This window comes from Canis lupus, chromosome 11 (assembly GCF_003254725.2).
Source record: "Canis lupus dingo isolate Sandy chromosome 11, ASM325472v2, whole genome shotgun sequence".
Lineage (NCBI taxonomy): Eukaryota > Metazoa > Chordata > Mammalia > Carnivora > Canidae > Canis > Canis lupus.
In genome coordinates this window covers 567,784-588,896 of record NC_064253.1, presented here as the reverse complement: position 1 = coordinate 588,896, position 21,113 = coordinate 567,784, and the positions used below count along the sequence as shown (strand labels likewise).

The following is a 21,113-nucleotide window of genomic DNA, read 5'->3' as shown; positions in this document are numbered from 1 at the left end:
ACGACAGATACTACTTTTCACCACAGGGTCCTAATCTAGTGATCCTAACAAGAGATGGGGTAAGTTTCTTCTATGGTTCATCTACTACAGGAAAGGAATATTATGGTAGGTGATAGGAATAAAAAGAAAACCCCACTGGGTACTGTTCTAATTACTTTACAGATGTCAACTATTCCAGCTTCACAGCAATCCTAACGTGTGTACTACCGTCTTTATTTTGCAGATGGAGATGTGGCAGCACAGTTATTAAGAAACTAATCCATGGTCACAGAAAAGTGACACAGTTGGGGTGCTAACACAGCCTGGGCCCAGCCCAGATTATGCCTGGGCAGAGACCTGAACGATAAGTAAATCTGAATGAAGGAGTGAGACAAAACCTTTCCAGGTGGGAGAATATGCCCAAAGGTATAGAGGCAACAGCCTGGCACAAATGTATCAAACTTCCATTTCAGGCAGATGGTTCTGGTGGCTGCAGGATGGACTGAAATGAGTGCAAATTACCCTTTAGGAAACTTTGTGTCCAGTTGAAAGCTGATGGGGTCAGATCTGGGATGGCAGGAACAGAGATAGAGAAGGTTGCCTAGATTTAGAGATAAAAATCAGCCGGGGGCAGCCCCGGTGGCTTAGCGGTTTGGCGCCGCCTTCCGCCCGGAGCATGATCTGGAGACCCAGGATCGAGTCCCCCGTCAGACTCTCTGCATGGAGACTGGTTCTCCCTCTGCCTGTGTCTCTCTGCACCACCACCACCCCTCTCTCTCTCTCTCTGTATCTAATAAATAAATAAAATCTTCAAACAAAAATCAGCAGGACTTGATGGTTGCAATTTGTTGGGTTTGTTCATTCGTTATTTACTCAGCAGAGACGTAAGAAGTACTTGCTGTATTCAGCACCATGATAAAAGAGCTGCAAGCACAGTGTTGACAGCACATTTACCATCCTTCCTCTGTGGAATCTATGGTTCAAGTTCAGGACCAGAGAGGGAGAGAAGGGGTTCCATGGTGCCTTGAAGATTCCATTAGGGCAGGTGGTGTTCCTCAGACCAAACAATGACCAATTAATGACGGGTTAATGAGGGTGCAATCACACCAGCAGATCTTGAACAGCATTTTACTGAAGCAAAATAGAACAGAACGTATCGGGGTGCCTCGAATGCCATAAGGGAAAAAACAATTTCCAGAAATTCTGTTATGTATGTATGTGCAAGTCTGTATTGCATTAACACGTGCAAGGCATTTCTTAGTGAGGGCCAAGTACAAACGGAAAAACGAACCTTGTAGAAAGCTTGAGTTAATGATACTACACGCTTATCGCTCTTAACTCCTCCACGGGACTGCGCACGCCTTATTCATGGTTTTGTTCCTGTAAACTGGACGGGTTGTGCATGTACATGACGGATGGATGAATTAAAATGAATGCATGGATAAGTGAGTGGACAGTGAATGACGTTATTCTCGATGAAGGCAACAAGATCTACAGAATAAGTCAGTGTAGGGCACGCGGAGTCTGAGGTACCCGAGAGGTCCCCGGACAGCGCAGATGGACAAAGAAGTAAAAGTCGCGGGAGAGAGGAAGGCGACGAAGCTGAGGCCCTCCCCGCAGCGAGAAAGGGGTTGGCGGGCTTGAGCTGAGGGGTAGGTCGGCAGACGCAGGCGTCCCCTCGCCGGTGCCTCTAACCGCACGCACGGCCACGGCGCGCCCCCGGAAGCCCCGCCCCGCCGCGCCCCGCCCCGCCGCGTCTCCGCAGGCCACGCCCCCGAGCGCCGTCCCGGAGGGGCCCGCGTTCTCGTCCCCACGGGGTCTCTGGCTGGAGGGGCCGGAAGTGCGCGAGGGCGCTAGCGCGGCCGCCGTGGGCCCTTGGTTCGGGCCGGTTCCTGGCTCCTGGCTCCTGGCTCCTGGCTCCTGGCTCGGCTGAGAGACTCCCGGACCTTGTGTCCGGCTGGCTGGAGCGGCGCAAGCACCGCTCCGTGGCTGAAGTGGACTGATTCCCTTTCCACTCCTACCTCTTCTCACCCGCCTTTCCTCTCCTGGCCGGCTAAGTGGCCGGCCGGGCTCCCAGCCGTGTCCCGTCCCGAGGCATCGTGGAGATGTGGCCGTCCGTCAGCTCAGTCTACCCCTTCCCGAGCGGGTTACGGCGCCTACGTCACTTTCTGTTGCCTCAGGCTGGGTGAGAGGCGCCGACACCAGAGGACGCCGCTGGCCGGGCAAACCCGGAGGGAGGCGAGAAACGTGTCTGGACCCGAGTTTGCAAGCTGAGCCTCAGAGGAAAACAGAGGCTGCAGCCTGGTCCTGCCCTCACTGCCCTTGGAGGGCGGCTGAGTCCGGACCGAGGGCTTTCGCGCCTTGAGCTGGGAGAAGCCTGTGGAGGAGAGGAGCAAAGCATCTCTGCGGGCCTGGGGGGAAGGAGCGCGGTTGAGAACAGCCTTGGGTCGCGAGCGTAGCTGGGAGGCCGGCCTGCAAGCCGGCCCCCAGCCCCTCAGCTCCGGGCTGACGCATCCGCATCCTCAGGCTGCGCTTTAAAATGGCTGGCTATGCTGCGACTCCTAACCCCATAAAGACCCTTCAGGAGGAGGCGGTGTGCGCCATCTGCCTCGATTACTTCACGGACCCCGTGTCCATCGGCTGCGGGCACAACTTCTGCCGAGTGTGTGTAACCCAGCTGTGGGGCAAGGAAGACGAGGAGTTGGATGAATGGGAGAACGAGGACGACGACGTGGAGGGGGCCATCGGTGGATGGGACAACTCTATTCGAGAGGTTTTGTACCAGCGTAATGGTGATGAGGCAGTGTTCCAGGACCAAGAAGATGATGAACTCTGGGTTGGTGATGGTGGGGTCAGGAATCGGGACAATATGGACTATGTGTGGGACCAGGAGGAAGAAGAGGAAGACCGGCACTATTACCTGGGAGGCTTGAGACATGACCTGAGAATTGACGTCTACTTAGAAGAGATACTGGAAGAATACAACGAAGACGACCAAGAGCTGTATCCTGACACCCATCTGCCTCCACCCACCCGTCCACGTCAGTTCACCTGCCCCCAGTGCCGAAAGAGCTTTACCCGTCGCAGCTTTCGTCCCAACTTGCAGCTGGCCAACATGGTGCAGATAATTCGCCAAATGTGCCCCACTCCTTATCAAGGAAGCCGGGGGAATGATCAGGGCATCTGCTCTAAACACCAGGAAGCCCTGAAGCTCTTCTGCGAGGTGGATGAAGAGGCCATCTGTGTGGTGTGCCGAGAATCCAGGAGCCACAAACAGCACAGCGTGGTGCCATTGGAGAAGGTGGTGCAGGAGTACAAGGTGAGAGGCAGGAGGAAAAGGCCCTGAGGGGTTGAAGGGAGTGGACTGGGAGAGATAGGTACTCACTAGTTGAACCTTTTTTTTTTTTGTGAGATGAGTGCACAGTAGTGGAGAGACATGGACATATGTCCACCAAAGAGACAAATTGCTCGAGGCTGTTCAGCTTCCCCAGGAGAAACTGAGCAAAAAACACAACAGTCACTAGAAGCTGACTACTTTGGTTATTCCCTTTCAATCTGACTGTATGTAACATATCCCTAGTACTTGATTTCCCTCTGTTGAGTCCTGAGTCTGTACCTAACACCAAGACTCCAGGACCCTTAACACATAGGAATGGAAAGCCATAGTACTTGAAGATAATATGACATTTGGAACCTCAGAGCACAGTGTCAAAACATGACTGGGGAAGAAACACACACGCACACACACACACACACCAAAAAACAGATGACTGTATTGGTAGGGTGAAATGCTAGGTGTGAGTCCTGGACTGACAAGTGCAACTGGCCTCACCCCCTTCCCAAAGTCTGAGGTTGCTTCCTCATTTTTCAGTATGGTTAGTTTTCCCTATAGAGGGAGACTGGCAAAAATTCATCTTTTTGATGGATCAGAATAAACCTCATGTCCTGATCACTCTCCTTTCCTGTATTTTATTACAGTGAAAGGAGTGAGGGATTTAGGTCAGATGACCTAGCTCTGCCACTCACTGTCTAATCTTGGGGAGGTCCCTACCTCTTGGCTTTACTTTTCTCCCAGGTTTAAGATTAAGAGAGCATGTATGTGAAAGTATTTTATAAGCCATAAAGCACTAAACAGATATCTGCTTTTTTTTTTTTTTTCTTAACTTGATTTTCCTCTAACTCGTCTTTTTTTCTTTGGGTTCTGATTTGGTAAATACAGTGCTTTCCTGATCTGAGTATTACCGAGTTGTCTCAATGACAGCCTGAATATGGTCTTCCTTACCAAAAGTCTAGGTGAAAGTGAGTCCTAGCAGTAGCCAAAGAAGGGAGAGGATGTCTCAGGCCCATAAGTTTTATCCTGGATGGTCATTAGCAGCTGCTCACATCTCAGGGTGCTTTATAGTTTACAAAATCTATTTCCTCATGTTCTCCTATAGCAGTGGTTTTTAAATTGTGGGTGTTGAACAATTAGTGGGTCTTAAAATAAATGGGTCATGCCCAGCATTATTTTAAAATTAAACAAAACATCAGAGTGCATGGAACAAAACCAAGGTAAACACTGTCTTAGGAAATTTTTTTTTTAATTTTTTTTATTTATTTTATTTTTTTAAAATTTATTTATGATAGTCACAGAGAGAGAGAGAGAGGCAGAGGGAGAAGCAGGCTCCATGCACCGGGAGCCCGATGTGGGATTCGATCCCGGGTCTCCAGGATCGCGCCCTGGGCCAAAGGCAGGCGCTAAACCGCTGCGCCACCCAGGGATCCCTTAGGAAATTCTCAAACTATATGTGCATGTATGTGTACCTGGTCTGAGAGTACAATGTATTGCTTACTCTGGGTTTCAGTCAAAATATAAACAGAACATTGTCCTAAAGCATCGTAAGTTAGCTATTATCATCATCCTACAAGTAAGATGCAAATCTTAACTACAAATTACTGCTAAATTCATATGAACCTGACTTTAAGGACACACTCTAGCACCATGCTTTCCCCAGGATAACAAAGTTTGCCTCCAGGAGAAACTGTGTCCTATACTTCTGGGGTTTAGTACACTGAAGTTGAAGTAAGAAGGTAACCTTTCATTCCTCTGTTAGAACTTTTTGTAAGGATTCTGAAACTGAAATTTTAATTGAAAGCCAACTTAGCCAGGAGATTGTTTTATTTTTTTTTCTTTTCTTTTCTTTTCTTTTCTTTTCTTTTCTTTTCTTTTCTTTTCTTTTCTTTTCTTTTCTTTCTTTTCCTTTCCTTTCCTTTCCTTTCCTTTCCTTTCTTTTCTTTTCTTCTTTTTTTTTGTATATTTTTTATTGGAGTTCAGTTTGCCAACATATAGTGTTGGCACACACCCAGTGCTCATCCCATCAAGTGCCCCGCTCAGTGCCCATCACCCAGTCATCCCGTCTACCCACCCACGTCCCTTTCCACTACCCCTTGTTCGTTTCCCAGAGTTAGGTGTCTCTCATGTTCTGTCTCCGTCACTGATATTTCCCACTCATATTCTCTCCTTCCCCTTTATTCCCTTTCACTATTTTTTATATTCCTCAAATGAATGAGACCATAAGGAGATTGTTTTTTCAACTGAGGAAGCCAGATGACACTCATTTGAAACTTGAGAAGTTACTTAATAAAGCACACCAGTAAATATAAACACCAAAACCAAATAGAACAAATTGAAGATAATCCCTTTCAAAATATAGAATATTTAAAAAGAAATAAAACTTTTATTTTTAAACATACACCAGAATTTAGGTAGATGGTATTGCCAAACATAGGAATTACACTGCAGAGGTAAAAACTTTTACGTATGTATAAACTTAGTAATTCATGACATAGTTTTGTTACTGCCGTTCATTGGTCAACAGATACATTACAGTAGCATAACTTAGAATTTTACTGAATAAAACTCATAATAATAGTTAAAATTATAAGGAACCAATTTTGTATAATGATTTATTTAATGTTAAGCATTAGCCATCACACGGTTCTGGTTACAAAGAATTCTTGTCAGCTACCAATTCAACACATTTTTAAATCTATTTTGGAGGTGAGCAGGCTTTTTAATTTTAGGGACTGAGTAGGGGGTTGTTACTCAAATTCTTAAGGAGTAGTCCGTGATTTTCAGAAATAGGAGAGAAAGGCATTTTCTCCCTCCACAAATTATATTAGCATTGCAGATATGGGAATTTATAGTTTATAAAATTATATTTAGTGTGTTAAGAACTCTTTGGCTGGTGGGAATACAAAGATAGAACAAGAAGCATTCAGAGTGAGGCCTATAATTAATGAGGTATGACAGGCTGGGTAGCCATAGATGTTTACTGTGGGTATAGTGCTATTTATACTGCTATTTTTATAATATATCCAAGATGATTAATGTTGTTTTGAGGTTAATATTCTTTTAAAGTTTAATTTTGTATAAAAAGAGGCTTTTTAGCTCTGAAAAACTTACTTATTTACATCTTCCATTTTGTCCATCCCATGAGAGTTCATCTTGACTCTGAAATTCAAGCTAGAATCAGAAGATTATGAAAGTGGGATCCCTGGGTGGCGCAGCGGTTTGGTGCCTGCCTTTGGCCCAGGGCATGATCCTGGAGACCCTGGATCGAATCCCACATCGGGCTCCCTGCATGGAGCCTGCTTCTCCCTCTGCCTATGTCTCTGCCTCTCTCTCTCTCTGTGACTATCATGAATAAATAAATAAAATCTTTAAAAAAAAAAAAAAGAAGATTATGAAAGTAAGATCATTTATATTTGACCAAGGACACCATTAAATGGTGTCAGGTTTTAGGCAGCAGATGGGTGTATAAAAAAGAAATGAACAACGATTTCACTTCTTGGGGCACAGGCATAACTGGATGCCTGTACTTCTCTGCCACCAATAAAATCATTCATCGTTTGGCAAGAAGGACCAGATGCTTCCATAATCAATACTCCTCCTTTTTCTGTTTTCTCCTTTGAGGTAGCTAAAGATGGCAACCAAAAAAAATTGTTAAGGCTTTTATCAAGTATATATTCATATTATGATGCAGAAGATAGGGTCAACTTCTTCAGTTGAGTTACCTGAAAATGTTGGGCAGTGACACCATGCCAAACACTGTTAAATTTATGACATAAAAACAGTGGCATATTCTGCAAAGCACAATTCTCTGCAGCTTTAAGACTGGACAGTATTGGAATACTAACAGCAATCTTCAAAGGCTATGAAAGCATAATATTAAATAGCCCTTCTAACTGCAAGGGAGAAAAAAATGGAGAAACTTGCGAAGTGTTGCATTCCAAGTGCCGCCACAACGTTGAGAGCAAATTGAGGAATTCCAGACTTTGTTCATCTACTTCTATAATCTTAACTCTGAATTAATGACTGAGTATATGAAAACTCAGTTTTTAAAAACATTAGCTCATCCTTCTTTGCTTAGTTGAGAAGAATATCCTGATAAAAATGTGCTTTGCTTATGTTTGAAATAGGCTTTAAAAACTGTGAGTGTGCTGGTTTCATAAGCCTAATACTTGTTCACTAAAGACAGTATTTTTGAAGCTATAGCAAATGAACTGATGGAGGGAAAAAGGTATACATTGGTAGTGCTACAGCAGTGGAATGCTTTCGACCTTGGTTTTTGGCAAAGAAACTGAAGAAAACTGTATTGTAGCCATCACCACCAAGCATCAACTTCCATCAATAGGCCAGTAATCTACTGGAAATCCTCACCTTGCTGTCAGCATAACCCTGGTTTGATCCCAGTTTGCCTTGATTTTTGAAGATCAGTTTAGAATGCCTTTGAGAGTATTTGCTCCTACAAACTGAGGTTCCCTGGTTGTCAAAGAACTGTATTCAGCTGAATTTATGGACAGAACTGATTTTGGAACGCCAATGACAAAATAACCCTCTGATTTTGGAACATCATCTAAAGAGAATCTATACTTTAAAATTTCAAAAATTAAAACTCAGCAGAATTTAATGCATTGAAGCTTAAGATACCATGACCATGAAATGTCAAAAAGCAGTCACCAACATCACTGCTTGTTACAAAAAACTTTAAGCAAGATTGGCCAGAAATCCAGCTACACATAGCAAACTCATACTAAATATGTCTAATTTGCTTGGCCAATCTTTCAAGGACTAGATTCATAAATGTTATTACAAAAAAAAAAAAAAAAAACTTAAATAGCCAGAGCTATTTTGGGTTACTGTTCTTAAAACCTACTTGTGGTGTTTTAAGAAAGAATGTTTTCACTGATATTTTGTTCTCACTTAAAGAATTTCAAGGGGACTATGTGTAACTCAAAGTCTGATTGTTTTGACTAGAAACTTTCATATAAGTACTCTATAGAGAAACTGGGATGTAAAATGTCTAAACAGATGAGAAGAGTTTATTCCATTTTCTCTTTACATCTTAAAAGCTCTTATGGGGGGGTATATATCTTGCTGCGGGGAGAAAACAATACAAGATTATTGTTAAAGCCGCTTGTGTTTTGTTACATCTTCTATACCACCCAGGAAAGAAAAGTTAAAGCTTAACAGTAACATGGTTATCACATCTTCTGAATAAATTTTGCTTCCCAAAATTATCACTGCTTTGATTTTTAGTCATGATACTTAATTGTGAAATTTTAAATAACACTGAAGGTGACAGAATGTGAGATTTTTAGGTGTATGAAAAGTAGAGGTATGCGTTACAGAAACATTCAGAAAAACTGGTATATCCACATTCACCAGATTCTAATGTTTATTGAATGTTTTTCCTACTAGGTTCAGCTGTTGACTGCTGTATCACAAGTCAGAGTGTTTAAACTTGCTACAAGCTGTTCCTGTGGGTGTACCTGGGACCTCATCTTTACACAGACTTGCTACACATCTGAAATCCTCACCTCCAACTGCACTATGACCTTAGCTCTTAGCCTTCTAGTGTAGTCAAACACACTCCAATTATACCTGCCCTTCGGTTTTATGGAGGCCACAGTCCCACTGATTGCTAATTTTCTTCCTTCTCAATTTAACAGACATTTGCTGGCCCTAATTATTATCTCACTGAGCCTGGACCTTATGAGTACTCTTGGCTTTAAGAACTTCCATGCTGTAGTCTAGACCAGTGTTTTTCAGCCTCAGCACTACTGACATTTTGAGTAAGGTAATCCTTTGCAGGGGGTGGGGGGGCATCCTGTGCATTGCAGGATGGCTCACAGCACCCTTGGATAGAGTAGGATGGAAGTCAGACGTAAGTAGCACCTCTCCACCAGCTGTGAAAACCACAAACGTCTCCCAACATTTCCAGATGTCTTGTGGAGAGGGTTGAGGGAAGCAAAATCACCCATGTTTGAGAATCATTAGTCTAGACTCAGGGTAAGTGGTCAAATCCACAGATGTGCCATTACCAGCTTTACTTATGCCCTATAGCCAGTGACTGAGACCTAGGTGTTTAAAAGTGTTCAATGGAAGAACAGCTCCACCTAGCTAGAACCTTATTAAATGCAGTCTTAGTAAATTGATTAATTGATAGGACTCCTACTTCTCTGAGCTCTTGGCAGGCAGGTGTCAGAGTCAGCAAACCTTTTTTTAAACCAGAGCTGCCTGTCACTGCCATTTGGGGGAAAAGGACTATGACAGATAAAGCAGTATATGAAATGAAGATCTAGAAATGAATGATGAGTAAGAAAAGGAAATCAGCAAACATCAGTTCCAGCAGGATCATAGAGCAGTTATTTTTTTTGCTTTGGTTTTTAAGCATTATGCAAAACTTATAAAACCAGAGCCTGTCTGCTCCTGTTAGAGTGGGGTAGTCCTGGGTTAATACATATAACATCAGCCCCTAAAGCACTTCCTTGAAACCGAAGTCTCCTCTGCCACTGGCCTCTATGCCATGCCTCCAGAAACCTTTACAGGACCTACAGATTCTATGCTATTTCCCATCCCCAATCCCTGACCCACTCTGAAAGTTACCCTGCAACGGTGAAGTTATTACAAACATTTATTGACTGATAAAATAGGATAACAAAAAGGGGGACACAAGACAGCCTGCCATACCAGGTCTAAAAGGACTTTGCAACAACGGAAGTGTTCTAAATCTGCTGTTTGATATAGTAGGTACCACTAGCTACATATGGCTTGAGCTCTTGAAATATGCCTAATGCAATATGGAACTGAATTTTTCATTGTATTTAATTTTAATTAATTTGAAATCGCCATATATGACTGGTGGCTGTCAAATCACATTTAATTGTACAGTTCCATAGAAACAAGGCAGGTTGAATTCTGATCCTTTCTAGGATTCTCAGGAGTAGAGCCAAGTCTGAAGGGGAAAATGAAAAAGAAATGAGACAACTCTTTTCCCAATCAAGAGAGGTAGGCTCTGGGATCCCTGGGTGGCTCTGCGGTTTAGTGCCTGCCTGCAGTCCAGGGCGTGATCCTGGAGTTCCGGGATCCAGTCCCATGTCGGGCTCCCTGCATGGGGCCTGCTTCTCCCTCTGCCTGTGTCTCTGCCTCTCTCTCTCTCCTCTTTCTCTGTCTCTCATGAATAAATAAATAAAATCTTTAAAAAAAGAGAGAGAGAGAGGTAAGCTCGAAGGTGGTATTTTTAGGCATAGAAGAAAATATTTAAAAGAAGGCCTTCTTGTACTTTTTTTTAAAATATGACTAAAACAGTCTTGAACTAGCTCTACTTGTGATTCATATGGATCACATGTGGGAAATATGATAGGGGAGAATTCTAATAGGAAAAAGCTAAAAAACAAGCTGCATTACCCTCTTCCCAGAAAAAGAGCCAGGCTGGGGCCTCAAAATAGGAGGAATATAAGTATAAATAATTAGTTACTTGGTTCCTGACTTTTTGACAATGGGATATGGGGGAAAACCTAGCATTAAAGTAGGTTAGTGGGTTCTTCCCTTTCTCCTCTCACACCTAAATCCTGACAGAGGGTGGTGGTAGAGAGATCATGGAGTCCTAGAAAGGAAAGCAGTTTGCTAGCAGTGATAATGAGAAAAGAGAAAGTGAGAGGTTGTAGGAATAACAGGACTGAAAAGGAGGAGACTGTGAGAGCTAAAAGTGGTGACAAACTTAACTTTTAATGATACAGTCTTTGCCCACAAACCAGAGTCCTCAGAAGTAGAGAATGAGAACCCTGGGTATGGGGAAACAGCTCATCTAAGCATATGAGTTGTAGGAAGAGATGTGACAGTAGACGAGCAAAGGAAGAAAATGGCTCTCTTGGCTCTCTAAGTTACTACTCTTCTCCCACCTCTACCCGTCCCAAAGGAGGAAGAAAATGGCCTTAAATAGATTTGAACTAGAAATAGCCTTAACAAACAGGGAGGGGCTTATTCTTCCATATCTACTGAAGTTCATGCTTAGGCCTTCATAATCTTTTACCTCATCCTAAAGGACTCAGATGCAGAGTTGGTCAGAGACTTCTGATTGACAATTCCACTTGGTACCCAGCAGGGCCCCACAAAGATGAAGGACCAAGGTCACCTGGAAGAGGATCCCTAGAGGTCACACCCCCTTTTAATCTGCCATTTCCTAAGTACATAGAATCCTCTCCTCTACCAAAGGACGGAATTTCTCAACAAGCTCTGGCTATTTAACCTGAGTATGAGCAGGAAGGATTATTTCCTCTTCAGCCCTCTTATCTTGTGGTAAGCTGGCCAACCTCATAGTTCCATTTCAACATATTAGAATATGTTCTATCAATAGAACATATATCAAATTCTCTTCCAGGTAAAAAGTTGAAAAAAGGCACCTTGTGTCACCTCTTGTTTCTCCCTACCACCTAATGCTGTTTTAAATCCTTTAACGAGCCAGAGGCTTGCATTCTCCTAGCATATCTTATAATTCTACCTGGACTACGGTCCATACCTGCCTGGATCATGCCCACCTCCACAATCTTCGACTGCATATCTGCTGGAGCACTTAAGGCCAGGGGGAATCCTACAGTCCATCTCCCAGGGAAAACCCAACAGAGTTCCTTAGCAGTTTTCCAGGGGACTGTTAGAAAATCTGACTGACTGCAGATTCCTGCCTAAGATGGACACTAAATATTTACTAAGAAACATAAACGATATGTGATTTCTTTGTAACATCTGTTTCTGGCATTGACTTAATATCATATCCCACCTCACCAGGATAATGGAACAGGACCTACAAGAACAACAGAACTTTCTATGTTTCCTTCCAACCTTTTTGAGCTTAATTCTCTAGGCCTAGATCAGGAAATAGTTTCTATAATCAGAGCCCAATTCTAGATACTGGAGTGAAAGAGGTATGGTAGGAAGGATAGAAATAGATTAGAGGAGATGCTGAATCCCTCACTCAAGGCCATTGGGAAGTCCTCAGTCCCTCCTTTTGTAGGGCTCTCATGACCATCCTATAGACCCTCCTGTCCAGCTTCTGAATTCCTCTTATTTCTTGTCTTACTCCTCCAACCTACCTTCTACTGACAACGAATGACTGTCAGCAAAATCAAGTCTAGGCAGGAGAGGGATTAGATAATACTGATGAGGCAGTCCTAGGCTTCAGGACAAAATTCTTCAGCAGACAACTCCTTCCCAGTAGGGGCTCCCTGAACACCTTGGGTTTCACTCTCCTACCTTCCCATTTGAAACGATCCCCCAAACTTCTGCATGCAAACCACTCTAATACCTCTTCCCCATGGTGATCCCTCCACCTGAAACACCCTTTAAATACTTGGTTTTAACTATTCAGCCTATGAGGCTGGTGACCAAGGTTAGAATCTTCCACAACCAAACCCTGTACCAGCAACAGCATATGAGACAAAACAGACCAGTCCCTGACCTCAGGGCACTGAGTAAAGCCCTGACAGATTCAAATAAGGGCAGATTGAGTTAAGTTTGTGGAGGCCCCACACACCACACAATCAGGGCATGAAACAAGGAGCCTAACCCAGACTTGAGAGTCACAGAGGGTTTCTCTGAGGTACAACCTGAATTGAGACCTGAGGAAGCTTAGTTAACTAAGGAAAGTGGGGGTGGGATATAGTGGGCCTCCTGTGTGGGAGAGAACTGATGGAGGAATGGGGAGAGCCAGCGTAGCCATAAAAGGAGTATGGTGCCAACCATACTGAATCTACAGAGGAACAGCAAAATGAAGGGAAGACACTTGCTTTAGCTGACAGAGGCCCTGTAGTCTTGGCCGCAACCTTTTCCCTCAGCCCCTCACCTATCACCCACAACAGTACTCATCACTTCATTCAAGGGAAGACCTGTCTCACCTCCTGAATGCTGGCAGGAGGGAACAGAGGCCTCTGTTCCTAGAAGAGGTCATGGGCCTCTAGCAGGGAAACCAGAGGGGCTTCTCCCCGCTGTGCTGATCTTAGGGATTCCCAGCAGAAAAGGAATGGTGAGACAGACTTCCTTAGAAAAGAATCTCCAAATTCTCTTTTGGGATGTTTACCTTGTGTGGGAATGGAAGTGCTGCCAGTGGGGACATGGGAGAGGACAGGCAGCCCAGAGGACAGGCTGCCAGTGGGGACAGAGGAGAGGACAGGCAGCCCAGGGCATGGGACCAGTGGGTGGGGAACATACGAGAGGGGTGGCCTGGGGAGCTGAAAGAAGGCTCTGCAGAGTAACTTTCCCCAATTTCACCCAAGGTCAGGTGGAGCCCTCCAACAGATTTCTGCCTCCTAGAGGGAAAGATCAAAGACCCAGGATGAAAAGGCCCAAAGGCCGGACCCAGGCCTGCTTGGGCAGGCAGCAGACTACTGTGGAAAGCACAGGCTTATTCTTAGGATGCGTCTAGCAGCCAAGAGAAGTCAGCCCCCTGGAAAGGGCCAGGCTTGAGGAGTCCAGGTGGGTCCACATGCCTAGCAGGGAGCCTTGGGGCCCCAAACGGAAGCAGGCATGTATGGGGCTCAACTCCAGCTTGGGCTGAGAGGGAAAGGCTGCTGCTACATGCCATCCCTGCCCCTAGCTATACCCAAAGTGTCCCCAGAGTCAGGGTCAGGCCTCCCTCAATTCATGAATACCCCTCAGTGGTTTTGTGGCTTGCCAGAATCTTCTCCAAGAGAGGAGAGACCAGGTGGTGATGATTGGAGAAAAACTCCAAGGTGGAAAAGCCCAAATCCTACAGTCTGGTCATCTGGGAACTCCACTATATTCCATTTCTCCCTCTCCTCTGCTGACATTGCCAGATGGGTATTGGTGGGTTCCAGGGGAAAACCCGAGATTCCCCCCCTTGGCCCCAGAGGAGGGGGCACTGCCAGGGGCCGGTACAGGGAGACGCCCATGGAATTGCGGGAGGCCAAAGACACCTACAGAAATCTTGGTCTCTGTGGCCAGAGGACTCTGGGAAAGGGCTGCGCAGAGGTGAGCCTGGGGAGGACGAGGCTAGCCGAGGAACGGCCCCCTCTGGAAAGGGGCCTGGTGGTGACGAAAGGTCGAGTCCTTGAGCATGCGTGAGAGACCTGGGAGGCTTGTTTTAAACCTGTCCTCCTGGCCCTCTTTCAGAGATGTTGATTCCACAGGGGCTCCTTAGCAAAATTCAAGAATACAGAGAGCCAAATGAGATTTCTCGAGAGGAGTAAATATAATATGACTAACCAAGGATCTCTTGGGTGAAGGCAGGAGATGAAGGAACGCGTATTCTTGAACTGAGAGGAAATCCTCTGCATGTACAGGCCAACACAGGGGAGTGTTTGCTCTGTGCATTTCCACAGCGTGGAAATCTCTCACCTCTCTATTTGTCCCAACCGCCCAGGGCACTGGCACGACCCGAGCTATGAACAGTGAACTGGATACTGGTGTGGGTGAAAGTAAGGGTCTCCCATTACCAAAACAGGTCAGGGTTGGGGTCGACTTCGAGTTTAGTGTTAGAAGAAAAAGACAGCTAATTGGGGGTGCTACGGAGGCATTTAAATGACCTTCGCAACTGGAGCCCTTGAAGCCTACTCAGAACAGCAACCACCCTGAGGAGCCATGTTCTTTCCCCCAGACTGCGGGCCCTCTGTCAGCTGCCCCTCACGCCTATCTCACTGTTCGGTTTTCAGCACTTCCAACACCTCCAGGATGTTTTGCACTGAGCATCCCTGCCCCCAGAACCTTATCCTCCCGTGTATCCACAGGGCTGTCTCCTTCTTCGTCTCTTTGCTCCAATTTCCTTCCCCCTCACTCCATCAAATGTAAACTCCAAAAAAACCTGGTCCTCACCCCCCTCTTGCTCACAGCTGTATCCCTCAAGACCTAAAACAGGGCCTGGTACCCAAGAGGTGCTAAGTTTGCCTGCATTTATTCTGCCAAGCATTGTTCTGGGCCCTTTACCTACCATAACTCATTTACTCTTTTCAACACCATTTTGGGTGGGTACTATTATTTCCAACCTCATTTCACAGATATGAAACTAAAATTAATACATGTTACAAACAGAAAATAAATACTTATTATGTATAATTCCCCCCCCCCCCTTATTTTGCTTAGATGATAGCGAATGGTACCACCCTGGTACCTCTCCCCCTTCAAAAAGTATGTGACAGGAGCGCTGCCTGCCAGCATCGTCTCTCAGTTATCAAGGAGGCACTACATATTCACGTACCATGCGGCTAAACAGGAGGCCGGTAGGCAACCTGGGAACCCTGATCCACGGTGTCCCAGGCAGGTGGAACCTCCTTAGGGGCACGTCTGGACTCCCCAGACCCGCAGACCTGCCTGAGAGGCGGTGAGGCTCAGAGCCCGCTTTCACTCGAGACCCGTAAGTCAGAACCCGGAGGCCTTTGCTCTCGGGGTCTCTGTCTCTGCGTCGGCTCTCCGCGCTCCTGCCCAGGTGGGAGCCGGGGACGGACATGCAGCCCACGGGCCGATTGTTCGTTCCTCCCCGGTTTTCCGCTCCGTAACCTGTTCCTGTGTTTACTTCTGCCTGGACTAGGTCCTTCCGGACAGGGAGTGCCTCAGCCAATTCCCTCAAAGCAAAAACCTCTCCAGGGAGGAGTTGCCCTCTGCGAAGGAAATCAGTCAGAGTTTACTGGTTCACCTAAGTACAGTGTATTTCAAAAACTGAATACCATATTTTTCATATTCCTTACCGTTACTGGCAGTTCTCACCTCGAAATTGAGCTCCCTCAGCCTGGCCCTTCAGACCACCAAGCGGAAAAGGCAGGGCTCGCGCTGTGCCACGTGGGGGCAGGGAAGGCGCCGGATGTTCCTTATGGGAACATGCTGTCTGTGCCCGTCCCCTCTTCGTCTTCTTATACATCACGCCTCAGTGGATGTTTGAGGGGCCTTTTTAAACACCTGGTGGAGTTGGTTTCAGAATGACTTGGCATGGCACTGCCAAATTATGTTGCATGGCGGAGGCGACCATAAAGTTTTGCCATTTCATCTCGCCTTTTGACTTACGAGGCGCCGCCATCTTAGGCAGGAGTGAATAACGGGGGCCGCCATTTTTGCTCGAACGGGAGGGTATTTCCGGTTCCGGCGGGGACCTTTTCCTTCTTTTCCTCTGGAGGGCCTTGTCGGGAGCGGCTGTGCTGCTAGTCCTTCTGAACTATCCATCTCCATCCTTGTCGCCGCGGCGACACTCGCTCTCGCCGCCGCTATGACTGAGCAGATGACACTTCGTGGCACCCTCAAGGGCCATAATGGCTGGGTGACTCAGATCGCCACCACTCCCCAATTCCCAGACATGATACTGTCTGCTTCTCGAGGTACGGGCTAAGGTGCGGGGCAAAGGATTGAGGGATAAGTGGGTTGCGCGTGTCGCTTGGCGACTTGGAATACTCCGTCCGGGTGTGAGTTGGGGCATGCGGACCCGGGCCACGGCCTCCGCTTGGATAAACCCGCGAACCATCCCCGCTTGGCAGAGACGGAGACCTAGGTCAGCTCGTGGTCGCCAGGAGGATTGCAGGGTTGGGGTTTTATTTCTTGCCCATCTTCTCGCAGATGTGTGTAGGTGTGTAGCTGAGTGTGCTCAGGAGATACGGGGTCGGGCGGAGCGGTGATGATGCCAACATGCCATCTGAGTACCTGTGCTGAGAACCAGAGGCTGTTTCTGAGCTTACGCCCGGCCCGTGCTTAGTGGATAGACTGCAAGAACTCCCCTCGTTTCTTTTCATTCACTGAACCTGGCAGCATTCGGAGGCTTCTTGTGCCTTTTGCTGGCCCCCACACTATTAAAAAATAGTCTGAGGCCAGGATCATGTTTGGAGAGTAATTGGAAAACTTGTTGTTACTAACACGTTTCAGTGAAAGCATCCAGTCAGGTAGGATGTAAAGCAATTTTTCCGAATGCAGCCATTAGTGATTGTAGGAATCCCACAGCCAAGCAGCAGTGTTTATGCTTTAGACCTCAGATCAGACTCCAAGAATTGAATTGATCTGTCAGAAAGGGGCATCCATAATATGCTAAAGTTCTGCACACCAGAGTTTAATTTTCATGGCATTGCTTAGTTCTACTTGAATCTTTTTTGAATAGCCAATCACCTTGGCCTTGACTAGTAACAGCTCACACCCTGTAGTTCTTCCCCCTTGAGAGTCCTTAATTTGTTACCTTTTAAGTCCACCGATGACACTGAGGGATCCTGGATTATCCAGTAGGTCAGCAAGTGGGCTGTTAACTCACTGAGTTTTCTTTTTTACCTCTCCTTAGATAAGACGATCATCATGTGGAAGCTGACTAGGGATGAGACTAACTATGGCATCCCACAGCGTGCTCTTCGGGGTCATTCCCACTTTGTTAGTGACGTGGTCATCTCCTCAGATGGCCAGTTTGCCCTCTCAGGCTCCTGGGATGGAACCCTTCGTCTCTGGGATCTCACAACGCAAGTAGCTGCTCATTTAACTCTGGGACACTGGGCAAAGGCTAGGCAAAAATGAGGTAGATGCTGTTGGGCGGTGGTTTCCAAGGGAGATTGAGGTTCATTGTGGGTACTTAAGGCAAGAAAGTACCTAGAAAAGGTAGTTGGGATTGTTTGGCTTCTATCCTTGCTGGTTTAATTAGTTATGCAGAATTGTTAGAGGAGTGGGCTGGTTGAGTTTTACCACATACTGTGGTTGGGAGTAGGCAAGTGTTGAACATGTTTTATCTTGGGAGCTCAGTACTTGGATGGCCGGGCATAATGAGCATCCCAGTGATGACAGATGACATTGTCAGCCAATCCCTACGTGGGAGTGAGGACATGTCCTGCAATTCTGAAGGGATACTCTCATATATGCTCAACCATGGGCCTGTTGTGATCAGACCTATGTCCAGGGTCATGTGAGTAATGGCAGCTCCAGTGAGACAGGAACAGACCAGGGAAACATTCTGATGTGGAAGAGTGTTTGAGGCATCTAGAGACTGACCACGTCCTCCTCCTCAGGGGTACCACCACACGCAGATTTGTAGGACATACCAAGGATGTGCTGAGTGTGGCCTTCTCCTCCGACAACCGGCAAATTGTTTCTGGGTCGCGAGATAAAACTATCAAGCTATGGAATACCCTGGGTGTATGCAAGTACACCGTACAGGTAACTGAAGGCACATGTAGAAACTTCTCTCCCACCCTTCTTAACCTTGGCTTTAAGGTGATTTTAAGCCTGGCCTGGACTCTATAAAGGGAGCTCTTGATATTAATGGTTTGGGTTCTAGGGTTGTGAACACTTCCATGTAACTGAGGGAAGGTGAGGTTCTGGTTTCATGGAGACAGGATACTTTCTCTAATTTCTTTTCCATCCTCTGCAGGACGAGAGCCATTCAGAGTGGGTGTCTTGTGTCCGATTTTCACCTAATAGCAGCAATCCCATCATTGTCTCCTGTGGTTGGGACAAGTTGGTCAAGGTGAGCTTGGAGCCAGGGTATAGGGCCTTCACCAGCCAGAATGTTCTCCCACTGCCTCTCAGGTGGTCATAGGATCTAAGTTTGAAAGCTTTGTCCCTCGGTTCACTTTTCCTGTTGCACTCTTCTAAGTACAGGCCAGTGGTTTTTGATATTTGGTCTGAAGTAGCTCATGAAGCCCAGTGTCCCTCATAAAGCAACACATAGAACATTTGTTACCTTTTTTAATCTTGATTGTCCCTTAGGTGACCAAGACAAATTCTTTTTAACATTTTTGTTACTGATAGAATGAAAAATGGTCACCCTGTCCTGGAATGCTTTTAAATTAAGTAAATCGTGCCTTTTTTGTCCTGAGCAGTCCTGACCCCAGTTGGTTCAGAGCCAGATTCTTCACCTTTTACCCTCCACCTTACCAAACCTAGGTATGGAACCTGGCAAACTGCAAGCTGAAGACCAATCACATCGGCCACACGGGCTACTTGAACACCGTGACCGTCTCTCCGGATGGATCTCTCTGTGCTTCTGGAGGGAAGGTATTCAGAAACTGGGAGTTTACTACTCAGTGAGGGACTGTTTTAAAAAGATATTTAAGATATTGAGGTAGCAACCAAGAATAAATATCTTAAGATTGCTTCCTGGAAATGACATAGATAAGGCATACTGTTTTAAAGAAAAAGATTGTTTTCAGTAAAGCTGGTTTCTTGAAACTGTTCTTTTCAGAACTGATTGTTCTTTTCAGAACTGATTTATTTAGAAGTTGTCAGAGACATCGTAGGGTTGGTGAGGTGCCCTGCATTAAAGGAAAGGCATTCAGAGATAAATATTGGTATTTGAATCATTCATTAGTTTTTGGGAAGTTTGCGGGGGAAGGGGGACTGTTAAGTAATAAAAAAAATTTTTGAGGCAGTTAAGATTAACAACTGCAATGGGTTTCATATTGCCCTGACTCACCTTTCCTGTCTTCCCAGGATGGCCAAGCCATGCTGTGGGATCTCAATGAAGGCAAGCACCTTTATACACTTGATGGTGGAGACATCATCAATGCCCTATGCTTCAGTCCTAACCGATACTGGCTATGTGCTGCCACGGGCCCCAGCATCAAGATCTGGGTGAGTGTGGGCTACAGTTAAGGCTGAACACCTGGCTGTACTCTCTGAGTCCTGGTAATGTTGTGATTTCCTGATCTGTCACTGCTGGGATTTGAGCTTTCTGAATACCTGCTAACCATGCGGCTAGCAGTGGAGATCCAGGAAGAGCAAGGTAACAGCTTTCCAAGACTGGGATCTGCAGTGGTGGCAGACACTTGTCTACTAAGGGGGATGACAACTTACTCAACTTCAGCACAAGTTGATCTAGACTGTTCTGGGGGCAGGGGGAGGCATTCCTGTATTTTAGGCTGTTCAGTAACATACTCAGCCTCTACTCCCAACTGGATGCCTGTAGCAGAGTCCCTCCTTATCCTGATTTTGCCCATTCCCCAGGACTTGGAAGGCAAGATCATTGTAGATGAACTAAAGCAAGAAGTTATCAGTACCAGCAGCAAGGCAGAGCCACCCCAGTGTACCTCTCTGGCCTGGTCTGCTGATGGCCAGGTAAGTGAGTCTCTGAAGTGACTTGGCTTCTACCTTTTCTCTCTTCCTTTATTCTTGGTGTGTCTTTGACATAAAGTAAAGTGATAAAATTAGCCAGGTTGATTTGGGAGGACCAGATTAACTGTCAGTGAACAGAGTACATGTTCTGGCATTGGAAGGAAAATTGATCGATCTAGCAGTGATTATTAATTACCTTCTCTTGGAATACATACCACCTACAACCTGATGGTTCAAGGATTGGTGATCTTAAAAGGCCATCTTTTTACTAGAAATGCAGAGTTCTGTGACTCTGACATGACCTGTCGCTGTCCTTTCTCCCTTGCAGACTCTGTTTGCTGGCTACACCGACAACCTGGTGCGTGTGTGGCAGGTGACCATCGGCACCCGCTAGAAATGATGGCAGAACTTTAGGAATAAAACATTGGTTTTCTGACTTGTTTGTTTTTCTCTGATAAGCTACCTTCTAATGCTGTATTGCATCACAATGACTTGTGTCTCAGGTATAAATCCTCTAAGCTTGCAGAAAATGTTCTTTAGGAATCGTAAAACCTCAGTTCTAGCTTTATGACATAAATAATTGAACAGATAATTCCTCAAAGCAGTATTATAAAACACAGTATTTTGAACTCTTAATCACACCTGGCTTTTGCTCAAGTGGTAGCTATCTAAGTAATATACTTTTGAAATAGCCTATAGAGATCTTCCATTTCCATTTCCTTCAATTTTATCATGGTATTTCAGCAAGATACAATCTCAGATTTGGGAAATGTCAAGAGTCTTAGGAAAACTGTAGTCC

General features: G+C 45.7%; 2 protein-coding genes, 2 non-coding genes and 1 pseudogene across 6 annotated transcripts; 4 read left to right on the top strand and 1 right to left on the bottom strand.

Moving 5' to 3' along the window:
• Positions 1–16,357, bottom strand: part of LOC112659669 (transcription initiation factor TFIID subunit 9-like) — a 149,511-nt pseudogene extending 133,154 nt beyond the window's left edge.
• TRIM52 (tripartite motif containing 52) lies at positions 1,751–12,043 on the top strand. 2 transcript variants are annotated; one of them, XM_025446738.2, is made up of 2 exons: positions 1,751–3,298; positions 8,723–12,043. In XM_025446738.2, the coding sequence occupies exons 1-2, from the start codon at positions 2,519–2,521 to the stop codon at positions 8,882–8,884; spliced, it is 942 nt and encodes a 313-aa protein (XP_025302523.1). In that variant the 5' UTR covers positions 1,751–2,518; the 3' UTR covers positions 8,885–12,043. The 2 variants fall into 2 exon arrangements, with proteins under 2 accessions (XP_025302523.1, XP_025302524.1); XM_025446739.2 differs by lacking the exon at positions 8,723–12,043 and adding an exon at positions 6,459–8,541.
• A 14-nt stretch (positions 16,358–16,371) lies between the features above and the next one.
• On the top strand, positions 16,372–20,750 carry RACK1 (receptor for activated C kinase 1). 2 transcript variants are annotated; one of them, XM_025446737.3, is made up of 8 exons: positions 16,372–16,617; positions 17,559–17,730; positions 18,271–18,418; positions 18,633–18,728; positions 19,148–19,258; positions 19,694–19,834; positions 20,207–20,317; positions 20,643–20,750. In XM_025446737.3, exons 1-8 carry the CDS (start codon positions 16,509–16,511, stop codon positions 20,706–20,708), a joined length of 954 nt encoding a protein of 317 aa, XP_025302522.1. In that variant the 5' UTR covers positions 16,372–16,508; the 3' UTR covers positions 20,709–20,750. The 2 variants fall into 2 exon arrangements, with proteins under 2 accessions (XP_025302522.1, XP_048972414.1); XM_049116457.1 differs by lacking the exon at positions 16,372–16,617 and having other exon boundaries at positions 17,558–17,734.
• Positions 16,902–16,969, top strand: LOC112659741 (small nucleolar RNA SNORD95). The gene has a single exon (XR_003136483.1). It is a non-coding gene; the product is annotated as a small nucleolar RNA SNORD95 (small nucleolar RNA).
• Positions 18,033–18,111, top strand: LOC112659740 (small nucleolar RNA SNORD96 family). The gene has a single exon (XR_003136482.1). It is a non-coding gene; the product is annotated as a small nucleolar RNA SNORD96 family (small nucleolar RNA).
• Positions 20,751–21,113: the final 363 nt, after the last annotated feature.

Excerpts from the sequence above, each read along its gene's own strand:
- TRIM52 (XM_025446738.2), top strand. The coding sequence starts at position 2,519 with ATGGCTGGCTATGCTGCGACTCCTAACCCCATAAAGACCCTTCAGGAG. Across the intron at positions 3,299-8,722 it reads AGGTGGTGCAGGAGTACAAG|GTTCAGCTGTTGACTGCTGT; the intron begins GTGAGAGGCAGG and ends TTTTCCTACTAG.
- RACK1 (XM_025446737.3), top strand. The coding sequence starts at position 16,509 with ATGACTGAGCAGATGACACTTCGTGGCACCCTCAAGGGCCATAATGGC. Across the intron at positions 18,729-19,147 it reads GTTGGGACAAGTTGGTCAAG|GTATGGAACCTGGCAAACTG; the intron begins GTGAGCTTGGAG and ends TACCAAACCTAG. Across the intron at positions 20,318-20,642 it reads CCTGGTCTGCTGATGGCCAG|ACTCTGTTTGCTGGCTACAC; the intron begins GTAAGTGAGTCT and ends TCTCCCTTGCAG.